The sequence below is a fragment of the Thunnus albacares genome, chromosome 1, assembly GCF_914725855.1.
Source record: "Thunnus albacares chromosome 1, fThuAlb1.1, whole genome shotgun sequence".
NCBI classification, from domain to species: Eukaryota; Metazoa; Chordata; class Actinopteri; order Scombriformes; family Scombridae; genus Thunnus; species Thunnus albacares.
Window position 1 is genome coordinate 20,588,075 of NC_058106.1, and position 27,146 is coordinate 20,615,220.

General features: G+C 40.1%; 1 protein-coding gene across 1 annotated transcript; it reads right to left on the bottom strand.

Moving 5' to 3' along the window:
- Nucleotides 1–389: 389 nt before the first annotated feature.
- aldh1a2 (aldehyde dehydrogenase 1 family, member A2) lies at nucleotides 390–27,024 on the bottom strand. Its single transcript, XM_044348838.1, has 13 exons — nucleotides 26,756–27,024; nucleotides 18,600–18,704; nucleotides 18,150–18,290; nucleotides 17,542–17,671; nucleotides 15,655–15,716; nucleotides 14,848–14,976; nucleotides 8,163–8,276; nucleotides 4,343–4,445; nucleotides 3,505–3,689; nucleotides 3,198–3,362; nucleotides 2,899–3,056; nucleotides 1,210–1,284; nucleotides 390–955 (listed from the first exon to the last, which is right to left on the bottom strand). The coding sequence occupies exons 1-13, from the start codon at nucleotides 26,870–26,872 to the stop codon at nucleotides 883–885; spliced, it is 1,557 nt and encodes a 518-aa protein (XP_044204773.1). The 5' UTR covers nucleotides 26,873–27,024; the 3' UTR covers nucleotides 390–882.
- Between the last annotated feature and the right edge of the window lie 122 nt (nucleotides 27,025–27,146).

Consider the following 27,146-nt stretch of genomic DNA (forward strand, 5'->3'; position numbering starts at 1 on the left):
TATACAGGAAAAAAAGTTTTTACTGAAAAAAACTATGGTCATTTTATAATTTTATAGCATATGATTGTATAAACATAAACATAGATGGACATCAATGAAAATCAGTTACATAACGTTTAAAATATATCTACTCCTCTTGTAGCAGGTGAGAGTAAAATGCTTTAAAGAGGTTCAAAGCTTCACGTTTACATCAGTCAAGGGTTGACATACAGTGTTAAGTCATACAAGCTAAAATATAAACAAAGACAATTAGAAATCAATTTTAATTCTGAATTAACATTTCATCCATTCATATCTGAGGCTGACAACATCAGTGGTCTTGAATGAGCTGACATGCTTGCATAAATTCTACCTGGTGAACCAAGACAAAGACACATGAGGTTTTGACGATCATACCGCACAGTACAAGAAATCTGCCTCCCAACACATGACAAGTTGCTAGTAAAGGGTTGATTGCAAGTGCGGTGACTGAGTCTCTTGAGCATCCAGCATCTAGGGAAGAGGACCGGGGTGTAGCGTCTGGGAGGGGGGTTGTTATTGGGGTTTGCAGTCAAAACAGCCTCCCCCATTGTCTCTGTGAGTGCTTTAGTGTAGTTAGTGGAGGAGGTATATGGGGATAGTTCAGTGGTTGTCAGTTAGACTAGAGACAGTCCACAAATTCAAGGCAGGTGTAGATAGCAGGACAGCGACTGTCTGACTGTCCGTGGCAAGCAAGGCGGAGTTGATGGAGGCACTGGGAGGGCAGCGAGTGGTCACAGCCTGTAGTCACCATGGAGATAACTAGTTTTGATGGTTAATGTGGTTTGCCACCATGGATGGACCGACAAGAGGCGGATCAGTACTGAGGAAGATGCTACCTCCTCCCAAAAACATGTGGCTGCCTTAAGAGTTTTTGGCGACCATCTTCATTGTGATGGTCTTCACTTCTGAGTACTCCTTCAAGCCACTCTCTCCCCTGAAAATGGAACAGGAAATAGTAACAATGTAGCTCATTTTGTTTAAACTCTCGAACTGACACTGAAATACGGCGTATACACAGCTAGAGACTCTCAGTGCAAAAGTACTGCAGTATCTCTCTCTCTCTCAGATGAAGATTTATACAATGTTAAGCAATTTTGGAAAGTGGGTTTTCAAAACACAAGTCAGTATTAGTAATATTGTGGTTAATTGTGTATATTCAGAGGGCAGGCAACCAAGAGTCATACTCACAATTCACGTCCATTGCCAGACATTTTATATCCTCCAAATGGACACTGCGTGCTCAGAGCATTGAAGCAGTTTATCCTAGGAGATACACAAAACATTGATCACTCTTGTGCGTTTGACTCGTGTGATTTGTTATTGTAAAATGGTGCATAATTTTGTCCAAAGCAGTAGTATTAAAGCTGCATTCAGTAAGACTGATGTAAAAATGTATTGTCTCCGGCATTGCTATTTTTGCAACCCTCTGGATTTAATAACATAATTCCATTATTATTTAGCCAACACAGCTGAAAGTTTTCAGTTTGTATATTTGTGCAGCCACACAAAACAAGTGACAGTATGCTATGAAGAATAAATAAAAAGATGAAGTAGAGGATTGCAAATAACAGGACATAGTTTAGAAAGCGGGTGAGCTCTGTGATTGTGTAAGTTTTAATTCTGAGGAAAATGGAGAAAGTAGAGTCCAAATTTTCCCTCCAAGTAACCTTTAACTTAGATGATTCAAAGTGAATAAATCTTGACTTGGAGCCAGTTTACGGAGGAGACCAGATATTAAGAAATGGAGGAGATTTGAAAATACGCATATACATAGTTTTGACAACTGAGGCTGAAAATGAGGTTGAAAAAGTACAGAATTGGTTAAGATTCAACTTTTGCTAAAAACATAGTGGTAATGCTGTTTTCTATACTTAGTATTTAGTGTATTGCTATTACTGTATAGTTATATCATTGGTCAATGGACAATATATAAGAAAGCTGGAAACAACATGATGATGAAGGCAAGATGTATGAAATAGTTTGGTGAATAAGGCATAGTGTAGTGTAGAAAGGTTGTGTGATGTGTTTTAATTCTGAAGGAGCACTGATGAGTTTCATGGGAACCATTGGTGTACAAGCCAACAGAGACATCTAATGATGAGGCAAAAGTTATGACTAAATATTGAATGAAGGACTTGAAGGAATTCCTCAAGACGTCACTATAAAAGTATATGAAGATGCAGCTGGTTGTCTGTAGTCAATCCCTAGTTTCTTTTCATTACGAGAAGTGGTTGTTGAGTTCGATAACAGTGGAGAAGAAATACACTTATGAACTGGTGGGATTTGTCGAGGAAGAAAAGATGGTAGGAAAAGAGGCTTGGTCCTTTTCAAAGTACCAAACAAAAGCCTCACAGGGGAAGAGAAGTGGGATGGTGATTGGGCGGCATCAAATATGAAGGACAAAGTAGAGAAACATTTCCTCAGCTAACAGAGGATTGCAGTCAAGGATGATAAGTGGTAAAAAAATCTTGGCGCATGCTGTATGTTAACTATAATTCTACCCCTAGTCATAACCATCTGCAGGTAATTACAAAAGAAAAAAACAATTTTGGGTGAACTCAAGAAGTAACATTTTACAGCCATTTTATTTATACAAATTATAAAATGAGGGTGTCCCTTTACATTTACAACTTGCGTTTTGCATAGTGTCTTGCATCGGCATGTTGCTTCTGATATTTTTATATCCTGAAATGTCTGAGCTGAGGACAGAACGTGAAAAAAAGGAAGGAAAACATTTCTTTGTGGCTTGTGTAATGATAGTAAAGTGGCACGTCGCCAGTTTACAGTATCTGGATGCCAGAGTCTGTAATGGATGATACTTCCCATATGAAAAATATTACTGATTGCAGCTAAAGAAACACAGCAGATGAAACTCACCAGACGGTGCCAGCCTGCATGGCTGTGGATATGGTCATGGCCTTGTTGATGTCATTGGTGAAAACAGCAGCAACCAAACCGTAATCTGTGTTGTTGGCCCTTTCAATCACTTCTTCAATAGTCTTGAACTTCATGATCTGCTGCACTGGTCCAAAAATCTGTAAACAGGTCAGAATATAGGCCATTACTGGTCATGTATAAAAAGATGCATTAAAACTTATCTAGTATGCCTTTTCACATAAGTACACATGCATTAGTTGGGCTGCCGCTATCAAAATCCTTGTCAAATATCCTTGTACCTCCTCTCTGGCGATCTGCATGTCGTCCCTCACATTAGAGAAAACAGTGGGCTCAATAAAGAACCCTTTCAGGCCCAGGGCTTTGCCTCCACACTCCAGCTTGGCTCCTTCACTGATGCCACTCTGGATAAACTCCAACACTCGATTCTGCTGCTCCCGACTGATCTGTGGAGGTGAAACACAGAAGACCGAAACATTTTGAAAGTGAAAGAAAAGGGGAGGTACTGCAAGTGATGAAAGAAAACAGAGCTTTTGCTCCAACAACTCTGTAGTTTCATGCAGCAATAGAATTGTTGTTCTCTCTCACTTGTGGACCCTGCTCCGTAGTGGGATCGAAGGGGCTGCCGACTGTTCTCCTCTTGGCTCTCTCCACGCTCCTCCGAACAAACTCCTCATATATGGGTTCCTCCACATAGATGCGAGAGCCGGCTGTGCAGCACTGGCCTGCATTGAAAAACACGCCCTGGTGGGCCTGTTCTATGGCCAGATCCACTGAAAAAAAAAGTTAATCAATAACTAGATTAAACTGCTTGTTCATTCTAAAAATTGCCCTGTGGAAACTAGTTTTTATAAGGAAGAAGCTATTTAATAAAGAAAATTTACAGTGAAATAAGGCAGAATTTAATGTACCATCATCCCACATATGTAAAAAAAACCTCATCTGGTAAAAAAAGTAATATGTGTAGTGTATTGTTACAAAATTTGCCCCGATATTTATTGGAGCTATCCTGTGCAAATCTGATACCTGACACCTGAGAGACAGGACCCTGCTGTTGCGTACGAAGGGGTACGAATGGACCCCTGTGATTTATGGGTCTCGACTGAAGCACCCGACTGAGTCAGGGTCCATTCTCCTGATTTACAGGCCTTAGGGAGCCCCTCTCACGGCTGCTGAAAGCATTTGAAAGCCTCAGCACCCCCAGTTTGGTGAGCCACTTAGAATTTATATGAAACCCATCCATCCACAGGTTTTCATAGCACTACAAAGCTTTTGAATATTTTGGGATTCTCCATGTGTGTATTTCCACAGATTGAAGTTCCTGAGAACAGGATACGTAACTAAACAAAACAGTGGTAGTGGCGGACCACCTAGTAAGGGTGACAGGTAAATGGTGGAATGACTAAAACATTGCTTGAAAACTTACAATCAGCATCTGCAAATATGATGTTGGGATTCTTGCCTCCCAGCTCCAGCGTCACTCTCTTCAGGTTACTCTTCCCAGCTGCTTCTTGGATCAGCTTGCCGACCTAGCAAGGAAACAGATCTAGGGTTTACTCATGGAGATGCAGGCCTGCGGCCAGATCAGTAAATCAGCTGGAGCCATTAAATAGCCTAAGAGGATGGTTAGCTCCAAACAGGGAATGCACCGGCAGGCCAACTGAAACATGAGTTCTGCAAACACACAGAATGAATATCTATTACAGGTTTTTGGAGACAGCAACGGGAAAATAAAATTATGTTTCAGCCAGGAACAGCATCTGATGTCTACCAAAGGGCAGGAAGAACTGACCACAAGGTGTGTGGGTGGTGGCCTGTGATCTAACTGACTGAGGGAAATGATGTTGTTTGGTATGAAATGAGTCTGGTGTGTCAATATGGAAGATGACATGGGATTTTCTGTGGTTTCCCTTATCTTCGAGTCATTCCTATTTCCACTTGACTTCCTGGCAAGACTGGTGATATCATATAAACAAAACAGAGACTAATTAATAGGAAAATGATAAGACTTTTGGGGAAAATGAATCACCGAAGAGAACCATACACGCAGTTCACCAAAACAGCCATACCAGTGTCTTTTAGAATAATTGTTTTTTAAATAAGTGAAGTTTTTGCTAACCATTTCTAAGTCCATGCTGGAGATTTTTTGTAATGTCTTTGTCCTACTGCTCCAGGCAGCCATTGATATTCATTCATTTAGTATAGTAAAGAAATAAATTAGCAGACTCTTGAAGCTTGTTTATATTGTGTAATCCATCACAGAGAACATCACATCTGGATTCACTGTTGTCAAATTAAAATTATATGTTATTGTGTCATAGTTTTGCAGTTTAAGAGAAGGTTGATTTGAAAAGTCTGCGTTTCTTTACCTGCTGATGTTAATGCGACTGCACATAAAGATAAAATGAAGCCAGACTTGATTTGTGCGATCGATTATACGAGAAAGTTTGAAGAGTCTGATGAAGTTTCAAATGTCATAATCATAATACTAATTGAGTGAGGCACTTTTATTCAAGATATTTGAATGTTAATATTATATACAATACCAGTGAAAAGTTTGGACACACCTTCCCATTCACTTGAATGAGAATGTGTGTCAAAATTTTTGACTGGTACTATATATTCACATAATCACATATTTTCCCTGGTGAAAAATGGCGCATCAGTTACAACTGCACCGGAAACAAACTGTTTTATTTCACCCATTGACAATTTAACGAAACAAGATTTTGAGAAAGAACTGTAGAACTGTACTATATCAGAAAGAACTGATATTTTTTCAATGTCATGAGATATTGCATTAACTCAAAAGATAACGAGTGTGAGAAACCCCATACACCTCCCTTACAACCCTACACCCTAAACAAGTATTCATCTTCCTGTTACTCATACGGCCTGTTTTATTTTCCAAGAGAACAGACAGGATAAAGCGGAAAAATACCCATTCTATGTCCAACAAAAAAAAAAAAAAAAACACCTCCAAAATGGAAAAGAATCTTCTTTTCTGGCTATCTTAGAGAAATACAGTATAGAATACAATAGAAAAGCCTGCTGCGCTGTGATGGTAAAGTACCACAGCTGTATAAAACCAACACAACACTTGGTTTGGATTCTGTGTGTCTGAATGTGTTTTGTATCTGTCTTTGATCAGAAACACAAAGTGGCTGACTAAGGGGAGGTTGGCGTGTGTTTATTCAGGGGTAAAGGAAACATGCTGCGCTGCTAGACTCCTCCGTGAGGAGTCACAGCCACATATGAATCAGTATGAAGATGAGTTGGGGTCCTAAAATCCACCTGTAGCTACGCCACCACCTTCCACCCTGTGAGGAGATGCTGTGATGGCTAGTATCCCCCACCGCTGCTACTACAGCGTGGTGACTCACTGTCTGGGCATCAGCAGGCTCTTACAGCACTGGCTCATTCTCTCAGTAATTGATTCCAGATCACAGGAAACAACAGGAAAACTAGTAAAAAAAAACAAAAAAAACTGGGCCACTCACAAAGGAAATGTTCAATCAAGACGAAATGATAAAACAAAGAAGATGTTTGCGTTAGAAGGTGCATTTATGCTAGCTTGCATGCACACTGATTGGGTGTGTCTGTGTGTGTGTGTGCGTGTTTGAGAGACAGTGACAGAAGAAATATGTTTGTTTTGTATTATACTGTGCTGGAAAACCATTAAGACAAAATGTTAGAGCCATTTGAAAAAAAATCATGCTCAGCAGGTGTAATGTTTACAATGTTCACCATCTTAGTTTAGCATGCTAACATTTGCTAATTAGCGCTAAACATCGCAGCTGAGGCTGGTGGGAATGTCAGTACTTTAGGTCATAAACTAAAGGATTGGACCAATTAAAATCTGACCTGATGCTGCTGCAGGGACCACCAAAGCTATTACAATTCATGCTGAGGGGGACATGAATGTGTGTACCAAATTTATAGTAGTCTATCCAATAGTTTTCGAGACAGTTCACTAAAAACCTAAAAAATATCAACCTGCTGGTGGAGCTAGATGAAAAATCAGTGGATCACCATAGTCAGTGGGATTCATCTTCTGGGGACCATGAATTTCTGTACAAAATTTTATGACTATTCAGCCAATAGTTGTTGAGATATCTCAGTCTGGACCAGTGATGGAGTGACCCACATAGCAATCCCTGGAGCCATGTGGCTAAAAACCTTTTTCATTGTGACATTTATGAATTCACTGATCAACGCAACTGCCACTACAGATAATTTGTACATCACATGTCTTATGCTTACGCTCAACTGATGGAAGTAATGTAGGATACAAAAATATGTTGCTCCCTCAGTCTGATACTCACTCAGGTTTTAAATGAAGATAAATGAATCTCATCATGCTGTCTGATTTTGCTTTCTTTAGTTTTTGGCTCCTTATCAGTGAAAGTAATCTATGATTTCTATGTGTGGATTTATTGGAGGTTGGTCACAACACATATAGCACCTGTACAGTATACACACTGCGTCTCCAACACACCACCAGAGTCAAAACAGACATCTCCATAAACCACAAGTCTAATCCAAACATGACATAAACCTGGCTCATTTACCAAAGATACATGTGAAATACAAGCTGGTCACATTAAAATATAAATTCTGCATTAGGATTGTTGTAAATTGTTTTACCAGAGGGTTTAGTTTGCATTTAGAAATAACAGATGTTTATAAATGATCTGCAAAAAAGGAATCTGCTGTCACTCTGGCTGTTCCCTCCGGCCTGAGGAATGCGTTCGGACGGCAACACCTCCAAGCACTCAACACCTAACATGGTATGTCCTTGACAATTTAGCTTACCATTAACTGCTTCCCAGTCCTGCAAACCTACAAGGGTTTATCCTGTGTGTGTCCTGATAGTAAGTCAGTGTAAGGATGTTTGTGCGTGGTGAATGTACGTTAATACAGCAGAGACAGCGGAGGGAAAACAGAGGAAGAACTGTGCTTTCAGAGAGATGTGTTTGTATACTCTTGACAGAGCAAATATGTGCATGTGTGTGAGATAAAATCAGAGCACCCTGTCATGGGGAGTAATGACAGGGCACGCAGCTTACAGTATGTAAGACCCCATTTGTTTGTCATTTAGACTTCAATACAGGCTCACAACGTCCCCTAATTACCCAGGCTGCTCTTATGCTCTGCACATGTTGGTCACTGTGTCAATTCTGTTAGCTGACAAAAGCGAACAACAGGCAGCTGCTGATCTGTGCCACTTTATCAGGGAAAAGTACCTCAGTTGATCCTGTGAAAGCCACTTTGTCTATGCCCATGTGCGAAGCAATTGCAGCTCCTGCCGTTGGCCCGAATCCTGGCAAAATATTGATGACTCCCGGTGGAAACCCGGCCTGTCAAAACAATATGAGAGGAAACAAGCTTTAGCGGAGATGACAGCAGAGCCAAGCAAAACCACAGGCAGTGTGGGGGAATCCGGACCCAACCCAACCTCCCTACCAGCAGAGAACGGAGAGAACATCAAAAAGAAGAAGGCAACAGACAGATAGTCTCCAAAAAGAGGCGAGGCCAGAGAGGGCAGGGGGAAGACAGGGAGGATGTGGACACTGAGATTTGTAAAACATGATTAGGTTTATCTACTCTATAGTACCATGTGATGCGCTGCATTATTCCCATCTTGTCCATACTTACTTGTTAGTTTATTCCTACTGTACACAAGTGCACTCACTAACCCTGGTGCTGCACAGTCAAGTCAAGTCAAGTCAAGTTTATTTATATAGTACATTTCATAGGACAGGCGTAGACTCAATGTGCGTCAAGGTAAAAAGCAAAAAAAAAAAAAAAAGGGCAAAGATCATACATGACAAAAACATAGAAGATAAGAAGGTATAACATATATAAAAACATTGAAGATAAGATAAAAACATAGAAGATAAGAAGGTATTACAATGACAAGGGAATAAGATAAGAAGGTATTTTTATAATTAAAAAAGGAATAATAACAATAATATTGATTCTAAACTAAAAGTTTTACGTTAACCACATACTTTAAATCTAACTAACTTTAGTCTGCTTTTAAAAGAAGACACTGTTTTAGCGACCTTAGTTCAGGTGGTAGAGAATTCCAGAGAGTAGGACCATAATGACTGAAGGCACCATGAGCTGATGTAGAATTTATTCCAGGCATTGTGAGACCTTTGCTTGATGATCTAAGGGATCTGTCTGGTGTGTCCTCAGTGAGCATGTCAACAACGTAGGAAGGAGCTAAGCCATTTATAGATTTAAAAACAACAAGAAGTATTTTAAAATCATTTGGTTTACTGGCAGCCAGTGAAGAGAAGTTAGGAGTGATTTGTTCAAACCTCTCTGGCTGCAGCTTTCTGAATGAGCTGGAGTTTATTTAACACCTGCTTTGTCAGTCCAGCAAAAAGTGCATTACAGTAATCTAGTCTTTTAGAAATAAATACATGAACCAGCTTCTCAGAGTCTGACTGTGAGAGGAAAAAGGGCAGGTCTAGAGAAATATTCATGGGGTAGCAAGAGGACGGTATGGAGACTTTAAGAGGTGGCAGAAATATATATATATGCTGATTTAATTGCAAACAATCACATATATCAATATTTGCCTGGAAAAGCCCTTGAATGAAAATGAGTGGTAAATGAGTAAATGAGTAAAGCATTAAATAGAAATATCTAAAGGTGGCATTATAAATCAATGATGTTTTATTTTGTATTATTTCTAAATGTGTGTCTTTTTTCATTGAACATAAGCCCATCATTTAGCCTAAAATGCGGCCAGAACAGTTTTTTACATAATTTAACACATGCCTATCACTTAGTTTTTGTTGCCATAGATCCAAGATATCCAGTGTTTATCCAGTATTGCTGATTAAATGGCAAAAGTCCTTTTCTCTGAGCTTCAATTTGAAAATATGGTGAAAGTGCAAACTCTCAGCTCTCAGGTACAAAAATTTGAATGAACTGTCACTGCATTGGTGACTAATGTAACTTGTGATTTTAGTGCTTTCTACACCGGGTGCTTTTGTATGTTGCACTGGCATGACTGATCTGAAATCTGGATATGTTTGTCTGCACAATGAGCAGTTCCAGAGATGTTGGTAGCTGCAGGCAATTCAGACACTTGTAAGCACCGGTGAATATTTGGTTTTAGTCAAATTTAATCCGTCCCTCACACAATCAAACAAACATCTGTGGCCATTCTGTATTTCTACTAGTGTAAGTTGGCAAACCAACACACACATTTAGCAGGAAAAAAAGCCATCAGAAGTCATTGTGTGCGGCCAGGACTGGGAGAGGCTGCACAAAAAGCTGCCAGGGCCGGGAGCAAACGGAACTACTGCCCGCTGCAGAGACGACTAGTGGCAGCTGGCTTCATCTCTTGCTGCATTCACTTGCACTCGGACATCAGAGTTTTGCTCTTGTTAATTTCCGACCACCCACAACTTTATATATATATATTTTTGAATTAGATTGTCCAAAATTGGGGTGGCCGCTGGGGTGGCTAGGCATTTTTTAGCCCCATGCCACCCTGGTAGATCTTCCTGGAGAGGAAGCATCTAACTTTAGATATATTTTTGAGATGATAAAAGGCAGTCTTGGAGATATTAGATATATGCTTCTAGAAGTTAAGATCAGCATCCAAAACCACACCCAAGTTTTTGGCATGCTCACAAAATTTTACCGACAGGGGAGTTAACAAAGATTGAATCTGTTGCCTCAAAGCTTTGGGACCTACTAAAAGAATCTCTTTTTTGTCCTCATTTGTGGCCATCCAATATTTGATATCTGCAATACAATGGAGGAGGTCATTCATTGGGTTAAGGTTGTTGGCAGACACAAATATGTATAACTGTGTATCATCAGCATAGGAGTGATATGAAATATTGTATTGCTGAATGATGGACCCAAGTGGGAGCATGTACAAGTTAAACAGCAAGACCAAGAATTGGTCCACTACCCTTAAGGAGTCCATATGGAATGCAGACTTCAAGTGATTCAAAGTTACCAATAGAAACAGAAAAAGATCTTCCAGTAAGATAGGAAGAAAGCCAATTAAGAACTGTGCCTTTAAGGCCTAAACAGTATTCTAGGAGCTGAAGAAGAATTATATGGTCAACAGTGTTGAAGGCTGCACTGAGGTCAAGAAGTACAAGAATAGAAACTTTATGGTTGTCTGAGCTTATTCAGATCATTAACAACTCTGACCAGGGCAGTTTCTGCACTGTGGTTAACTCTAAAACCAGACTGGTATATGTCAAACAAATTGTTATATGTTGTTACATATGAAATTGTTGGTATACAACATTTTCAAGAATTTTTCCCAGGAATGGAAGGTTTTAGATTGGTCTGTGGTTCTCAAAAACACATGGGTCAAGATTACTCTTTTTCAGCAGTGGTGTTATAATAGCATGTTTGAGACCTGTGGGGAAAATTCCAGAGAGTAGGGAGGCATTAACAATCTCAAGGACATCATCTATCAAACAGCTGAGAATATTTTCAACAACTTAGCAGGCATTGGGTCAAGAGCACATGTTGCAGAGTGTAACTGCTGCACCACTTCTTGTAGTTCACTACTTTGAATAAGAACAAAGTTGGATAGAGTGTGGGCAACATGGCACTGAGTTAAGACTGTGGAAGAAGAGAGATCACACCCACCAGCAGAGGAAGCCACAATATTATTCCTAATATTGTAAAATATAAAGTATGAGTCAAATTCATTACATTTCTCTGAAGAATGGAGCTCAGCAGGTATCAACTGTATAAACAGAAACTTAGAATTATTCATATTTCCAGTAATGATTTGAGAAAAGTAGTGCTGTCTAGTTTTTTGGAAAAAAATACAAAATTGATCTGAAATCCCTACATCTAGAGTGCACTTTGGAATTACATCAAGGCCTTTTGAAATAACCAGGTCAATTATGAGTAGGCCCAGCAGTGTGCTATATGAACTCAAAAGTTGATAACGTGTCAGTAAACTGGTTAGCAAAATGGTCTGTGGTGTTATCAATATGAATGTTAAAATCACCAGAAGAAAGAATTGAGTCATACTCAACAGTAAGTTTAGATAAAAGTTCACCAAATTAAGGTGTAAAGCCTTTTTAAGCTTTGGAGGGTGGTAAACTGTGAGCACTAGACTGGGATATACAGACCTGATTACCAGAGTTAAATACTCAAAATTAGAGTCAGAACCAAATAAGACACTTATACATGCTAAAATATCTGATAAAAATAGTAGCAACACCACCACCCTTCTTGTTAGACCTGGCACAGTGTGAAAATGAAAAATTAAATGGTGATCAATTATTTGTTATCAGTTTCATCAAGCCAAGTCTCAGTAAGGAGAATACAATCAAGCCTGTGAGATCTTATAATATCATTAACAATGAAAGTTTTTTTTAGTGAGGGATATGACATTGAGGAGTGCCATCTTTACAGAGCTTGCAGAATAAGTAGCAGAGTGGCAGAGTCAGGCCTAGGATGGCTTGAGTTTTTCAGCGAATGTGTTTGAGAGTCACAGCACACAGTGGCAGGACCCACACTGTTAGGGCTGGATGTAATAGTGGGAGACACAGAGGTCTGGATCGGGCCTTGCTGTGGTGCATGTCAGAACGAGTTAAAAGCTATAAACTGGATAAAATTAGCAGTCAACTGCTTTGTTCCTTTTCTATTAGGGTGCACACCATCTGTTGAAATCAAAATTTGAGATTAAGTTTTTTAATCAGTGGTGGAGACTGAAGAGTTGAAAACAGTTGGAATGGGGCCAGAAATAAGACAATGTCTTCCCAGACTCTCAGTTGTGTAACACAGGGACTCCACGTCAGTGTGTAATTTGCTGGAATTTCTAGTCATGACGTCATTTGTTCCCACGTGCATTAGAACAATATTAACAGTGGGATGCAGGTCAGTGAAAGTTGGAATGAGTTCAGTTAGGTCGACTACCTTGGCACTGGAAAGACAATAGGTGATAGCACCTGGGAGAGTTAAATGCCAAACGACAGAATCACCAGCTATCAAAATTTCTGGATTGCTCCTTACCACACAGCTGTTGTAGATGACTAGTTTCAGCATCACACGACGCTAACCATCAGTGTTAGTTTAGCGTTGGATTTGTATTTAATACACTATATACTTGTATTATCTTTTCTGTATATTATGTCAACAGTCTTAGCTTCACTATATACAGAGCTTTGTTATGATTTGCCCAGTGCTTTGTCTGCCAGTACTCTTTTGTAATGTGTCAGCATTGATATTCAACCTCCTATTGTGTTTCAAGTTTTGTGTCTGATTCAAAAAGTTTGGTTCAGTTTAGTTAAAAGATTCGTAGTCACTGACTATGTAGTTTGTTCACTTTTTTCTAAGCTAAACTACCACATCACCATTCAAATGCACTTCAGTACATAAAACGCTAATTCTGTGTTCAGTAGCATGTTCAGTCTGTTTCTAGTTACTGTACATTACATTCAGTTCAGTGCAAAACTAGCACTATACCACCACTGTTATAAGGTTAATAGTTCATTGCAGTGCTTGAAGTGGGCCAGTACTCACCACCTCTACATCTTACTTTTTGGTGTAACATGACTTTTTCTTGCACACTGGCACTTCTCACAAGTTGCCGGTACTCTTTTCTGCCATCTCCATATCAGGTTCTCTGGATGATTCATAATGGCCCTAAATAAACTACATTATCTGGGGAGCGCTACCATATCTCTGTCAGTGGTTAGTCTAAGTAACGTTATATTATATTGAATAGTGTTGGCCTGGCTCCAAAAGCGCACAAAGAGAACACGAACAAAGTCAGATGATGACACACTTCGAAGTCAAATCCTACCCAACCAGTACTAAATGCAGGCTGGGAGCAGCAAGCTAATGTTAGTGCCACTCCTAGCAGCAAAGAGCCTGTTGATGTAACGTTAGCATCAGCAAAAATACCTGCTGTTACTGCCATCGCTACCACAGCCAACTACAATGTTAATAATAACGTCAGTCAAGATGAATGGCCTGACTGTCAAAGGATCAAATGCTGTATTTTTTTCTACCAGAACAACTGGCTGGTTGTCAAAGACAAAAAGATTGGGTGCAAAGTATGTAGTAAAGTTACATTGCTTGCTGCTCAGAAAGAGCAGGGACTGAGGCTGTCAACTGAGTAGAGTGGGTGTTTAATTTCTGTCTTTGGTAATGACAAAGTTAGACAACATTCATTGTGTAAGAAAATCAAGAGACTCCAAATCCCACTTAAAAGCAGCAGAGATTGAAAAGATGGCAGCAAATGAAATGAAACTCACAAGAAAATTCAAGACATGCACAGGGCTGAACATGATACAAGTTGCCGATACGCACGCCAACATGTGAATAAAGGGAGTACTGGCACTTTTTTTTTTCCACTTCAAGCACTCCCACGTTGGGATTGTTTCTGGGACTTTTGCAATTAAGCCTTTAACCAGGAAGTAATGGACTGTTACATACTGTATATCACAGCTGAGCTAACAACGGTGTGCTCAGTCACTAGTGAGGAAGTAAAGAGTTATCTGCTAAAGGCTACTGATTCAGTTAATGACAATGGTGATTCAGTATACTCAGTTTGTTTTGAAGATTCTGTGTTAAATATTTATTTGCACATGTACTCAACCTTTAGCCCTAGCTAATGTTGGTTTGTATTAATCTAAGGGTCAAGATTGGGATTATAGAGTCTGTAAAGATGCACCCGATAGACAAGTGACACTTTGTTAAACATCTGTTTTTTGTCACCTTGTGGTTACAGTAACATTAGACTATCCAAATAAAGTGTTGGCCAAATTCATAGTGAACACTGTGTTCTTGGCAAACTGAAACCTGTAAGTGATTCTGATTCAGTTAGTGGAGTATTAACATTTGACTATCCAAATAAAATCTTGGCAAACTGCCCTATGAGCACATTGTGGTTGGCAAAGTGATCCCGTCATTTACCTCCTTGATAAGAGCTGCCATATAGAGGCAGGTGAGCGGCGTCTGCTCAGCAGGTTTGAGGACAACAGTGTTTCCACATGCGAGTGCCGGGCCCAGCTTCCATGCTGTCATCATCAGAGGGAAGTTCCACTGTGGGCGTACACACACACACACACACATGCCGGAAAAAGACATCATGCATCTGACTGACACGTTGGGTGGTCACAAGTCAAGCTCAGTAACTCATCGCTCTTAAGTCACTTACTCTCATTTTCACTCTGTCTAAACATAGTCAAGTGAGAAAATGTTCTCGGCACTTGTACAGTATTTTCTCTTCCCACAGTATTCTGAGAAAGCAGGGAAATTGCAACACATGTGCAATAGACCCATATCACTGTACAACACACTGGCCTGTGTTATTTCTGCTTTACACAGGAGCCCATGGGGCTCAACACAGAACCACACGCTTTCTGCACTCTTGCACAATCAACAGTGTCTCTTTCTCCTTGATCTTTTACTCCTTTCTCACCATTCTCCTTTCCTTAAACTTTCCTCTTTTCTTCCCTCAGTTCACTATTTTGTTTCTCACTTCTCGTTCTGTATTGCTCAAACTCACTGGCACCTTCATTTTTGAGGCTTACCAGCAGGATTTACCAGAATAAACAATGACTGTCGGGGAATTACCAGAAAATGCAGAATGTAATTCAACAAACAGGCCAACATTTTCTTTTCAACTCTGCCTGTTCATTGTTATCTGTATGTTTTTTTAAGCTTTTATATCCATTTGTATCCATCATGCATGTCACTTGTAGGAAGGGTTATACTCACAGGAATAATTTGCCCACAAACTCCAATGGGCTCATGTCTGGTAAATGTTAGATACTCTCCATCTGTGGAAGGCAGACGAGCACACACACACAAACACACACACACACACACATGCACACACACACACACACACACACACACACACACACACACACACACACAAACATCACACACAAACACACACAAAAAGAAAACTTGGTTATCTAGCTTTAGTAGTTTTAAGCTTGAAAGTATCTGAAAATGACTTGAAACACATGAAAAATGTCACCACTCGATACCCCTGGTGTTGTTGACTCAACATGTTAATTTGTAAATGAATCCACACGCAACATTCCTGGTTACTTTACCCTAGTGAGAGATTACGTTTCGAGCCTCCAACAGCACAGGCATGTGTGTAACTGTTTTAGGTCATAGAAATGGGTGTTATGCTGGAAAGGTTTGCTCATTCCTCTTGCATTACTTGAGTAAAAGGAGGTGCTTACTGAGGGTGTGCCATGCTTGTTCATTCTCCACAAATGTACTAAAAACAATTGATATTGAGAAATGTGTGTATAAATTTGTTACAACAGCCCTCAGCTGATGAAACATTGCCTAATGTTGCATTTGGACTGGAATGATCAATGGTGGATAAAAAGCCAAAATATCTTTTTCAATGGGATACAGTGAAACTGTGACAGTGGACACAAAACTCTCAAGCTTTTTCCATGATCCCAAAGTGGATGTTGGCTCTTTCAAAACTGTTACTGTGAGATTTTCAGGAAGAGCTCTAATGTTCCTTTTGTTTTAAATTATGACACCTGCAAATGACTTATATTTCAATTTGGAACATGTAGCATAAACTGGATCAAACTGTGTAGCCAATGGTGCTCAACATGATGACGCTCCCAATTCATTTCACACTGTCTGTGATACTCCATAATCTTAGTATGATGTGCAAGTCGAATAGATGCTGAGGGGTTGTTGACCTCATCCTGACAGGTGAACAAATACAACCGCTGACAGCCTTACATCATACAGGCTGCAGGAATCCCCTTGTTTATTTTCTGTGAACGTCTACTAGAAGAATAAAGCTTAAAACCAAAGCCCTGGGAAAAAGCTCACCGTGGTTGGTTTGGCAGCAGAGTACAAGAGAAGCTTTGAGAGGGACAATACAGTGGTATCAGGAGGTTTCCCATGTCCTCTTTCTTATTCTATTTTCCTTTTTTTGTGCTGCCTGTTGAAACAGACAGCCAACTTTCCCCTCTTCCTCCCCCATATTCAACCGATTCACTGGTGGCAGCCTCCTCAGGACAATAAATGTTTGTGTTTGGATTGATTTCCAGTTTGATACCTTACTTTGCTGAGCATGCTTTTACTAAATTTTTTTTTGTTGTCATTTAATAAAATAAGCCACAAATCAGTCTGTGTGTGGGGTCTTAACACAAAAAGAACTTTGCCAGAAAAAAATAGACTTTTAAATGAGCAAAACTATGATTTAAATCATGCAATTTCTTATCCAAGATTAAGTTAAGATTTAGAGTTTAACAAAGCAAACAACAAACAGTCACACTTTGATTTGTGCTCCAACAGTATTGCAATTTGATTCTCAGCCAGGTTTAAGACAAACTTGCTGTTCATCATCAGCTATTATCACCTACTTATCTTTTCTTTTCTGCTTTTGTTTGTTTTGTTCATTTATTTTCACACTACATCATTGAAATATACAATGTAAAAAAAGTCTAATTGAACAGGTTAAAACACAATATCTTTGTAAGAAATTCTGAATTTGGCATTTGGCATTTTGAAAATGCAGGTCAGAGTTTGTTGACTTGGACATTGAGAATGCCACAACTTCCAAAACCTCTCTTCCCATCATCCGTCTGCCTTTTCGTCTATTTCAGATCTTACCCATTGGAATAGAAGTGCCGTGGATCTTGTCTGCATATCCAGCAAAGTATCTCAGTGTCTTTATGGTTCCTTGGAGGTCCACAAACAGGGTGGGCAGAAAAGGTTTCCCACTGTTCAGTGACTCAATAGTCTGAAAAGAGACAGGGGAGACGTTTGAGAAATATGTGATATAACCTTGTGATCCTCACATAATTCCATACTGTTCCAGTGTTTACACACTCCCATGGGTGAAACGTGAAACTATGATAACACTAAACTACAAATACACCCCCTCAGTTACATGTTCTCCTTAAGGCAAAGCAAGTTTATTTGTATTTTCAAATGCAGAGGCAACTCAAAGTGCTTTGTGGGAGACATAAAAAGCATTAAATGACAAGGGAAACCAAAGTAAATAAAAAGTATACTAGTATACAGACAACTGACAAAGAAATAATGGTTATAGGCTACTATAAGTTCAGTGCAGTTACAGTCCTGTCATAAATAAACAGATATATAGTGTAATAATCCAGTAGACAAAAGGATTTATTGTCATTATATCCATGAGGAGGAAAACGTAACCTCTCTGAAACCTAATTGATTCAAACCAATCCCAACATTCGTCCACTTACTGCTAGATAGACGCTGTCCCTCTCCACCAGGTCAGCCAGTTTGGACAGCAGTCGACCTCTCTCAGATGCGTCCATCCTTCGCCATACCGAGCCCAAAGAAAAGGCGAGGCGAGCCGCCTGCACTGCTTTATCAACATCAGCCTATGAGGAAAATGGGGAAACATGCTAATTATCCAACCTTAACCAATAAACAGGTGTATTTTACTGAATCTCGCTGAAATAAGAAAGGCCTGGAAAAACTGCCTAATCCCTAAATTATAATAAACTGACCTCATATGGCACTTTTGCTTTTCTTTATTATTTGGACATAAATACTTTCTACGTCGTGTATATCAGGCTGTAGTCATAAGATGAACTGAATCTGAATTTTCATTGTGAAAGTGGATGCAGTGAGATAACCCTGTTCACAAAAAATGGCAGACAGAAGATCCTGTTCTGTAAAGTAATTACCTTCTCTGCTTCCTGGACCTCACAGATCTGCTCTCCAGTAGCCGGGTTGTAAGCAGGGAAGACCTTTCCACTAACAGAGTCCTGCCACTCATTGTTGATGAAAATCTGCAGAAAAAAAGAGACAGTTTTTAGTATTTTAGTAAACAGAGAACAGGAATGTAAAGTCATGGGTTTGTATGAGTTAAATTCACATATGGATTATTGCAATTTTACAGATTGTATTAGATTTTTAAATGAACTGAGCTTGAGTGGAGATCATAACCCTTTATATTCTTAAATATTTATGTTACATTAAGTAATCATATCATTACACCATGTTGGCTACAGTGGTGTGCTTGAAGTTGAGGCTGTGAAAGCCTAACAACCCTCAGGCAGCAGTCCCAGCACATCCAGGCTCTTGTGTAAGGGATATGGGAGAATCTCTGGAAATCTGGACAGAGATTCCTGCCTGTCCAGCATTGCTCTCTGGGGAGTGCTCCACCATCCAGACAAAGGGGTGGGGTGTGGGGGGTAGGGGGTGGGGGGACAGATAAATCCCTATCAGACACCAGACCCCCACCCACCAACCCCCAAGCACACAGACACACGTTTCACAACATCACTGCTCGTTTACGAGATCATAAAACACGTGCCGCACTTGGTTTCTGTGATGCGTTAAAGCAAGTCTTCCGTTAAACAACCACCTGGGATTCCAAACAGGACATATTCAGTGTCTACTGAGACCACAAGAAAAATAAATGTTTACAGAGTCACAAAACTGAGAATTATGATACGTTATGAAATATCTGAGAGGAGGAACATGTGAGATGCAAGGTGTGATTTGAAGCTGCAAATATATCTTACGCAACTTAAGTTAGATAAAAAATCTCTTTCCTCGCTGACATGTTTAGATCCATTAGGCAGACTACTCACACACTGTTTTTAATGGCTGTCAGTCCGTCTGATAGATAGAGTGTAAGGAGAACATCTGTTGGCACAAATCTCTCTGTGTATACATATGCTCTTACCGTCCTTCTACTTTAGAGGAGTTCAAATGCACTGAGAGCAAACCTGAGAGCAGGGTTCAAGTATCCCACTGGCCTAACTCTCCAACATGTTTACCTCCATAAACGCCGGGCTTTAAGTACTATTTAATTGGCTGTAAACTCTTGGCCGTGTTTACTTTCGGGCTGGTATAAAATGCCAGGGAGTCTGAAAACTGTTGGGAGTCAGCAAACACATTGCTCTGCCTGCCTCCTCCTCTTCATTCCCACGGGCTCATGAGGGGGACTCTGCATATGAATAACTCAGGCATTTAAGGTGTTCAGTATCTGTGTGTACCACCTCACAGAGCCATACGTTACAGACTCATTCCTCTCCGGTTCCTTTGTACTGGTCACCCCCACACCATCCCCCACACACCTACACACACACACACACACACGCAGATAGACAGACACAGGCCAGAGTGGCTTCTCTCTCTACTATTCTCACGCGCCTTCCATCAGAGGCCACCTTTAATCTGCCGCTCATTAAGAGCACTTCATAAAATTGTCAGTAACGATAAGGAGCAGAGGGCCAGCTACAAAAACAGAAAGTCCTGTAGAGCACTGAATTAGTTTTTAAATTTATAGGGGCCACTGAAGTGGGGCGCCCTAAATCAGAGGAGCCCCCTGACAGCCTCAACAGTCTGAGCAAGAATGCAGACCATGGGTAGCTTTATGCATGGCGTAACCCCTCTCACAAGACGCTGCTAAAGGAGAACGGATGAAGCACGAGAACAGTGGAGCAGGCCGCCACCTAAATCATGGCGAGAAAAGGACAACTGTCAGCCGCCGTTTGGCTCGGCCCTCTCTCTGGGCTCGGACTGGTGTTAGACTTTTGTCTCGTTCCATTGAGAGACTTGATTAAGATGACAGGACCAAGTAGTAAATCAACTCTCAAGGTTTCTTAAAATTGCTTTTAGGATCATTTGGAAGAGGGGCAAAGAACACAGGAATGAAAAAACAAGTGCAAGGGTGCACATTTTCAAATGACAAATAGTGTTTTCTTTCCCATTCCCTGCGGGGTCGTTACTATCACTTCACATGATGGTTTCATGTTTATAAAAATCTGCACTGCCAATGAGCACTAAGAAATAACTATCCAGAGACTTTAGGCTTGATGACAACATTTTCAAAATAAACAGTTTTCTACTCTTGCAATGAAGCCTTTTACAAGGGGACGTTCATAATTTCACTTTTAAAGTGAATCTTAGTATAAATCATCTTAAATAATCAAGTTTTGTACTGCTGCATTAATAAAAAGAAACATAAAAACTGACATAAAAGCACTGATGTGTGATGCCAGACACGTAATGAGGAGGCCTGATGTGGATGAGAGCTGAGCAGTAAGCACATAGGTCAAGACTTTCTGCATGGGCCGCAGGGCAGCTGCAAACATTTAGCAACTCCCATGCTTTTCTGCAAAAGCTGTCAATCACATCATCCAGAGAGATCCAGGCCTCGGGGATAATGAAAAGATGAAACATTGTGTACACAAACATGTGTAAAAGTGTTTTTGTTCACAGCACGTTTCAAATCAGCGCTAGCTTGGCAATTTTTTCGTATTAATACAACATTTGAGTGAGTTTGGCACACACACCGCAGGTGTCCCGAACATTGTCGTTCATCCCAAAACGTTTTATACACTCTTATATAAGTAATGATCGGTTCACCTTGCGCCTTGTAAAATATGCAGATGTTAATATCTTTTATTTTCTCGTGTTAACTGAGGTTTGCGTGATTTTTTATTATAATTCATTTTTTAGGAGTGAACTGTAATGGGAAGGAAGAAAAGCCAAAATATTTTCTGCAGCCAACAAAACATCTGTTTGGCTGCTTGTTTCTTCTCACAGTTCAGATGCTTACGGCTGAAGGAATATGTAATGGTACACAGTTTTGTCTTTTTTTTAATAGAGGGGGGTGGGGAGGAGTGGTGGGGGCGGGAGGTCGGGTGAGTTTCTGTGAGTGAGTGTGTGTGTGTGTGTGTGCGCGCACGCGCGCACTAGGGTTTATATATGTGTGTGTTTATACACAACACGCCAAGATTCCACAGCCAGACGAATCCTACCCGGGCACCTGCAACACTCGTCTGCGCAGGAAGTTTCATATCCTCTGCTATCACAGGACCTCTATTTCCTTTCTGGTTCTGGATCGGTTTCAAAAGTCTTATAATTACTACTGTTACAAGTGAGCCGAGAGCATGTGAAAGTGGAGACCAGGTGGTGTTTTTTTCTCCTACTTCTCTCCACATGTCTGACACCATGGAGCCTTCATGTTTTTCATTCACACACCCACAGACAATGCCACCCTGCGCTCTGGGGTTTGGCAAGGGCGACCTTGCTGTCACAGACTGGCAAACGTCTTTGTCTCGTCAGTGTGTGTGGGCAAGTGGTTAAAGTTGTTCATCCTGACTCAAAGGTTACGTGAGAAAAACAAATTTGACTAACACTGTAATAAGAAATAACTTTTCTTTTCTTTTGTGTCAGACACTTTGTCTTTAAAACCCTTTTCAGGCTTAAACGATGCTAATTTCTTAATGCATCTTTTAAAACCCAAAACTGAGTTTTAGACTTTTCAGTGGGTTTTTACAACTGAAAATCAACTGTTTGACAAAGTTTTTGGACAGATACATATGCAATAAATGTATTATTCAGACACAATATAAATATTATTTACCATGCTAAATATAGCAGAACTTGATCTAAAATCTTGAGGAAATGTTCAAATTGCTAGAAGATTACAATTTAAATTTCATTCATCAACAAGAAAACAGACCTCACCTCTCACTACTGGAGTTTTTTGTAAACATCTGAGGTTTCATGGGTTTCCTGTGTACCATTCTTTAAATCTCAGGTCAAGGAAACGTTTAAAGAACATTTATTAACGCTGTTTTACTCGTGGTATCAGTAGACAAAGAGGAAGTAATTTTTAAAGAAATGTGCTGCTTTTCCACGGACAAATAAACATATAGAAAAGCACTTCTGTCTCTGTGGTGTCTCACGCTCGCTGGGGAAAGTGCCTATTCCAACAGATTTATGAAGCCAAGTGTTTTTCATAATGACACCGTAAGGATTTACACGTTCCTTGTCAAAAGGGCTGCAGACTGAAGGTACGGAAAGTTAACAGGGTAACCTCCCTGTCACTGCTCTTCCTTAAACAGTGATTAAGAGACAGGGGACATGATGTTGACGCGTGTGCTAAGATGATAATTTACACTCACTGCACAAGTAGGCATTTCACACCAACGGACATATTAATGGCAGTGCACACTTACCCTGTCACAATCAAAGAGATGTGTTTTAGAGAGTATGTGGCCATGTGTGTGCGAACAGGGAAATTGTGTAAGCAAAGGCGGAGAAGGGGGGAGAGAGTTCTCGCTGTGCTCGTTGTGATAAATCATTTAGTTGCACAGTATCCCCTAACTTTGGCTCTGTTTGATCTTGATCGCAGTAAGATGGTGGTTTTGAAGTGAAAAACTCCAGAACTGCAGGTCAGACTCTGGCGAGGCAGGGCCACTAACCCACACAGTGAGACAGGGTCATAATTTACACCCTGGTGGACAGCACCTAGCATCGGGGAGCCCCAAGCCTCCATCTGTACTATCTCAATCAGTGACAGATTGATGGAGCCTCTTATTCATCCAAACTGAGTGGATGTCTCTGCTTAGACTACTTTGCAAACACGCGGGTCTTCGGCAGACAGGTTCTGCACAGGTTCCTATGGTGAAAGTGCTCTGATGCTACCAAGAGCTAAGCAAGTATTTTATAACCGTTGATTAGATTAAGAGATCTGTAACTCAGACTGTGAACAGGGATGTTGAATTTGATCCCTAAATCTGGTTCTTGTTAGTTCTTTATACACGTAGCACTATTATTTATGTTAATAAATGTTATTAATTGCAACTGAAGCTTAACAAGAACTTGCGTGGCTCACTTTAAAAAGAGTTTGCAAAAGGTTCCATTATATTAAAATGAAGGGCAAAACCTGTACTGACTCTTCATTTGCAGTTCACACACACACACACACACACACACACAAACATTTTATAGACTGTCCTTTCAAGTAAATGCAGCCGAGCTGTGCTTTTATTTCTATTCCTATAAAATTTGTCCCACTAAGTGTCTGGTTTAACAACTCATTATCACTGAACGGTGTGAAAAACCACTACGGCCAGAGGTATCATCAACTAAAGAAAAGTACACGTTTCTCAGTTTGCTTTAACTAGTCTCTCCTCTCCACTTTTGCCACAAGTGAAAAACATCAATAAATAGCTATCATGGCCCTCTTATTTATGGCTTCCTTTGTGGTCCTATCAACCTTTAAACTGTTTCTGTCTTGTAACCCAGCTGTTGGAGCCTTCTAGCGATAGAAATGTGGGGGCTGGGGATACGACAGCCAAGAGAAAGCTTTCCTCCTCATGGTTTTTGCTAGAAGAGAAAGGGTGTATGAAAACTACCAACTCTGCTTATCGGGGATATCAACAAAAAGTTGACGTAACTACAATTAGATATAGATACACACAGAGGGAAGATAGCTTCACTGATACAATCTTACAACGTATCTTTGAAGGTGAGCAGTTCATGACTGAGTGAAAAGGACAAGGGGCAAACCTCAATTGCAATAATCCTCTTTTATCACATGCTTCTCTGTTAGAGAAGCAACCCTGTTAAGTAACAATACTCTATCAGCCATATCTATGTTTCCAGGGTCGCTCAGATGTAATCTTTGCATTGCAAAACAAAGTATAGTGCTTTTTTTTGTGCACAGTCATGCTGACTCAATAACTGAAATATTAGAATTTTTTATGTAAGTCGACGAAAGCTTAACGTTGCCTTCATGTTTCAAAAAATTTTGTATATATTGGAAAAAAAACCCCATAAAAATCTGTGTGGAAGGATGCAGCTCCATCCACAAGCCCTATAAGCCAGTGAACAGTGTTGGCTGTTTCCCTTGCAGTCAGTGGGGTGGAGAACAGGAACAGGGTGTGAGGAGAGCCCACGCCAGGGGTGCCCATAAATCAGGGCCCTTCTGCCCCCTATGTCCACCAAACCAACAGGGACTGGATGATCCAAATTCCTGGGGGTTAATTCACCAAGTCGCTCCCTAAATTTCCTCCTGTATACCGTTGTGTGTCCTCCCCTTTAACTAACACTCTGCACTGTGAGCGAATGGAAAGCTTACAACACCACAGAGTCTATGCAACACGTAACGTCCTCTTTACGGTGCTGCAGCAGAAACAGCAGCAGCGTGCCCTTTGCACTTAAAACACTGAGGTATGTGTTAACACAGAGCAATTATAGCACTGAATGAACTTACAACACGCTATCATTAATCTGTCTTCTATGAGACGTGCCCTTTAATCTCACAATCATAAAAACACTTGTTCTCAGCTTAAAGACCGTTTCAGTAGCAACAAAACTGCAGTAGGCTACATCCTGGCAGCTAAGACTGATAATGAGACCTCTAACTAAGGATCACTGTAAACATTACAAGAATCCCACAGAGGAAGAACATACAAGGCCTAATGATTTACATTTTTAAACTTAAAAGACTTCAAAGTGTCCCAGTGTGTGTAAAGGTAAAAAGCTCTATCGAGACAGTGCAGAGTTTAACAAACGAGCCGCAAAACAATTCATATGAGGCCTACTTTCAACAAGTGTGTAACTGGCTCAACATTTGTGGGTCAAGAGTCACATTCAAACCACAAAGGCTCAAAATCTATAACAAGTTAATACAATTAAGAATAAATTATGTTATGGTATATTTACTGTACAAATGTTGGAACACTTAATAAACTAAAATGTATTTGTGTCCAGATATTTTTCTTGAAGTCTCTCTGAAAGCACATTTCTTTAGTAATTTCTGAAACATGACTTGTTTCATGACTCAAATAAAGTTCTTTGTTTGACTCAGACTCCTTTCTCCAGCTGTTTCTGCATCCCTCTTCTCCCACCCACACACTTCTGACTGGAGGGTGAGCCAAAAAAACTGCCCTGATACTACATTTTCTTTTCTGGGGCAACATGCATTTTAACGCTAAACAATGTGTTAATTAACTTTGTATTTCTTTTTATGTAATAAGGAGGCAATCCCAGATTTTTTTTTGTGATCAGTGATGCCATTAAAAGAAAAGACTATAAGGCTACACAGAAAGGATTTTGGTTGTATTTGGTTCAACTTGATGCCTCATATGACTGACAGTAATCTAACTTTACAACTCAGTGAAAACCACTCACAAACTACTGTAGTGAAACATTAACTATAATCATCAGTGAAAAATTAAAAAAGAGAAAGATTTGCTTGTTGCAAAATTTAAATTGTAAGTGTCCCTTTAATTAATGTTCTTTAATTAGGCAACTTAAATTGTAAAACAATTGTTATTACTTCTTTATATGCAGTTACCTGAAACAATGTAGATCCTTAGATGCAATATGTAATAATAACAAAAAAATATTATAATAATAGTAAATTGTATCCACGTGACCCTGTGTGTTATATAAAATGTAGTTTTTGTTGGTCTGGAAAGACATTTGGCTGAGTTTAATCCTAAAACAGTCAAACCATGACACGCCCTTTATTAAAACGTTATTATTACGGTTATTTTGAAGCACGTGTAATTATAATCAGCCCAAATTATGGTCACAATCACTCTTAATTATGATTTCATTTTTGGTATAAAGGTCTATGCAATGACTCTCATCTGAAAATGTAAAAAAATTCAGTTAATTGTTTTAATCAGTCACTTCCTCTTTCACCACGTAAAGTTATACCGGCCAAGAATTTGATATTATTTATAAAATATGTTATATTTGTTATCTATGTCTGTAATTTAACTGATGTTGTCCAGTATTTATTGATAATTTAATGCTGATCGACGCTGAGCACGTGGACGCGGAAAAAAAACCTGATCGGGGACTTTTAAAGCATACAATCATCCGTTTATGAGCTCTGTGCTGGAAGTTAGAAAGTTTTGTTCGGAGAAGTTGTTGATAGTGGAGTTACAGCTGCTGACACACACAACTAGCAGTTCGCAGATTTCTAACTTTTGGTTAACATCAGACTTTCGTCGAGGTTGGAAACTAGTCCGTTACGAGCAAAGCAAACTTGAGTCGGTCGATGTACAGAGAAACAGACCTTGGTGTACTTGATCTCCGGGTTGGGCACCGGCGAGGGCATCAGCTGGAGGGATGCCATGAGAGCAGCGGGGTCGCTCTTCACCTCTCCGGGGATCTCGATCTTACTGGAAGTCATAACTGCCGTCTCTCCGCTCGTCTGCTGCGCCTCTCGGTTTTTTCCAACAGATATCTGATTAGGACTTTGGGTTTCTTCCTGGGTTTATAGCCAGGTGTCAGCCGCGGTTCATTTTCATTGGGCAAAGAAAAGGGCCGTCCTTTAGAAAATTAAATACACACATTTACATAAACGACCTCAGCCATGCGTGTTAAAGGAGGAGAAACACATCCACCCCACCCACCACCTCACTCCCGGTGCACTCGGTTTCCCACTGGTTTCACCCTCCAACAGC

Bases quoted from the DNA above. Each gene is read 5' to 3' on its own strand.
- aldh1a2 (XM_044348838.1), bottom strand. From the start codon at position 26,872: ATGACTTCCAGTAAGATCGAGATCCCCGGAGAGGTGAAGAGCGACCCC. The intron at 8,277-14,847 runs GTAAATGACGGG...TTGTTTTGACAG, and splicing joins TGGCAGCTCTTATCAAGGAG to GCCGGGTTTCCACCGGGAGT. The intron at 4,446-8,162 runs GTACTTTTCCCT...TTTCCTTGCTAG, and splicing joins CTTTCACAGGATCAACTGAG to GTCGGCAAGCTGATCCAAGA.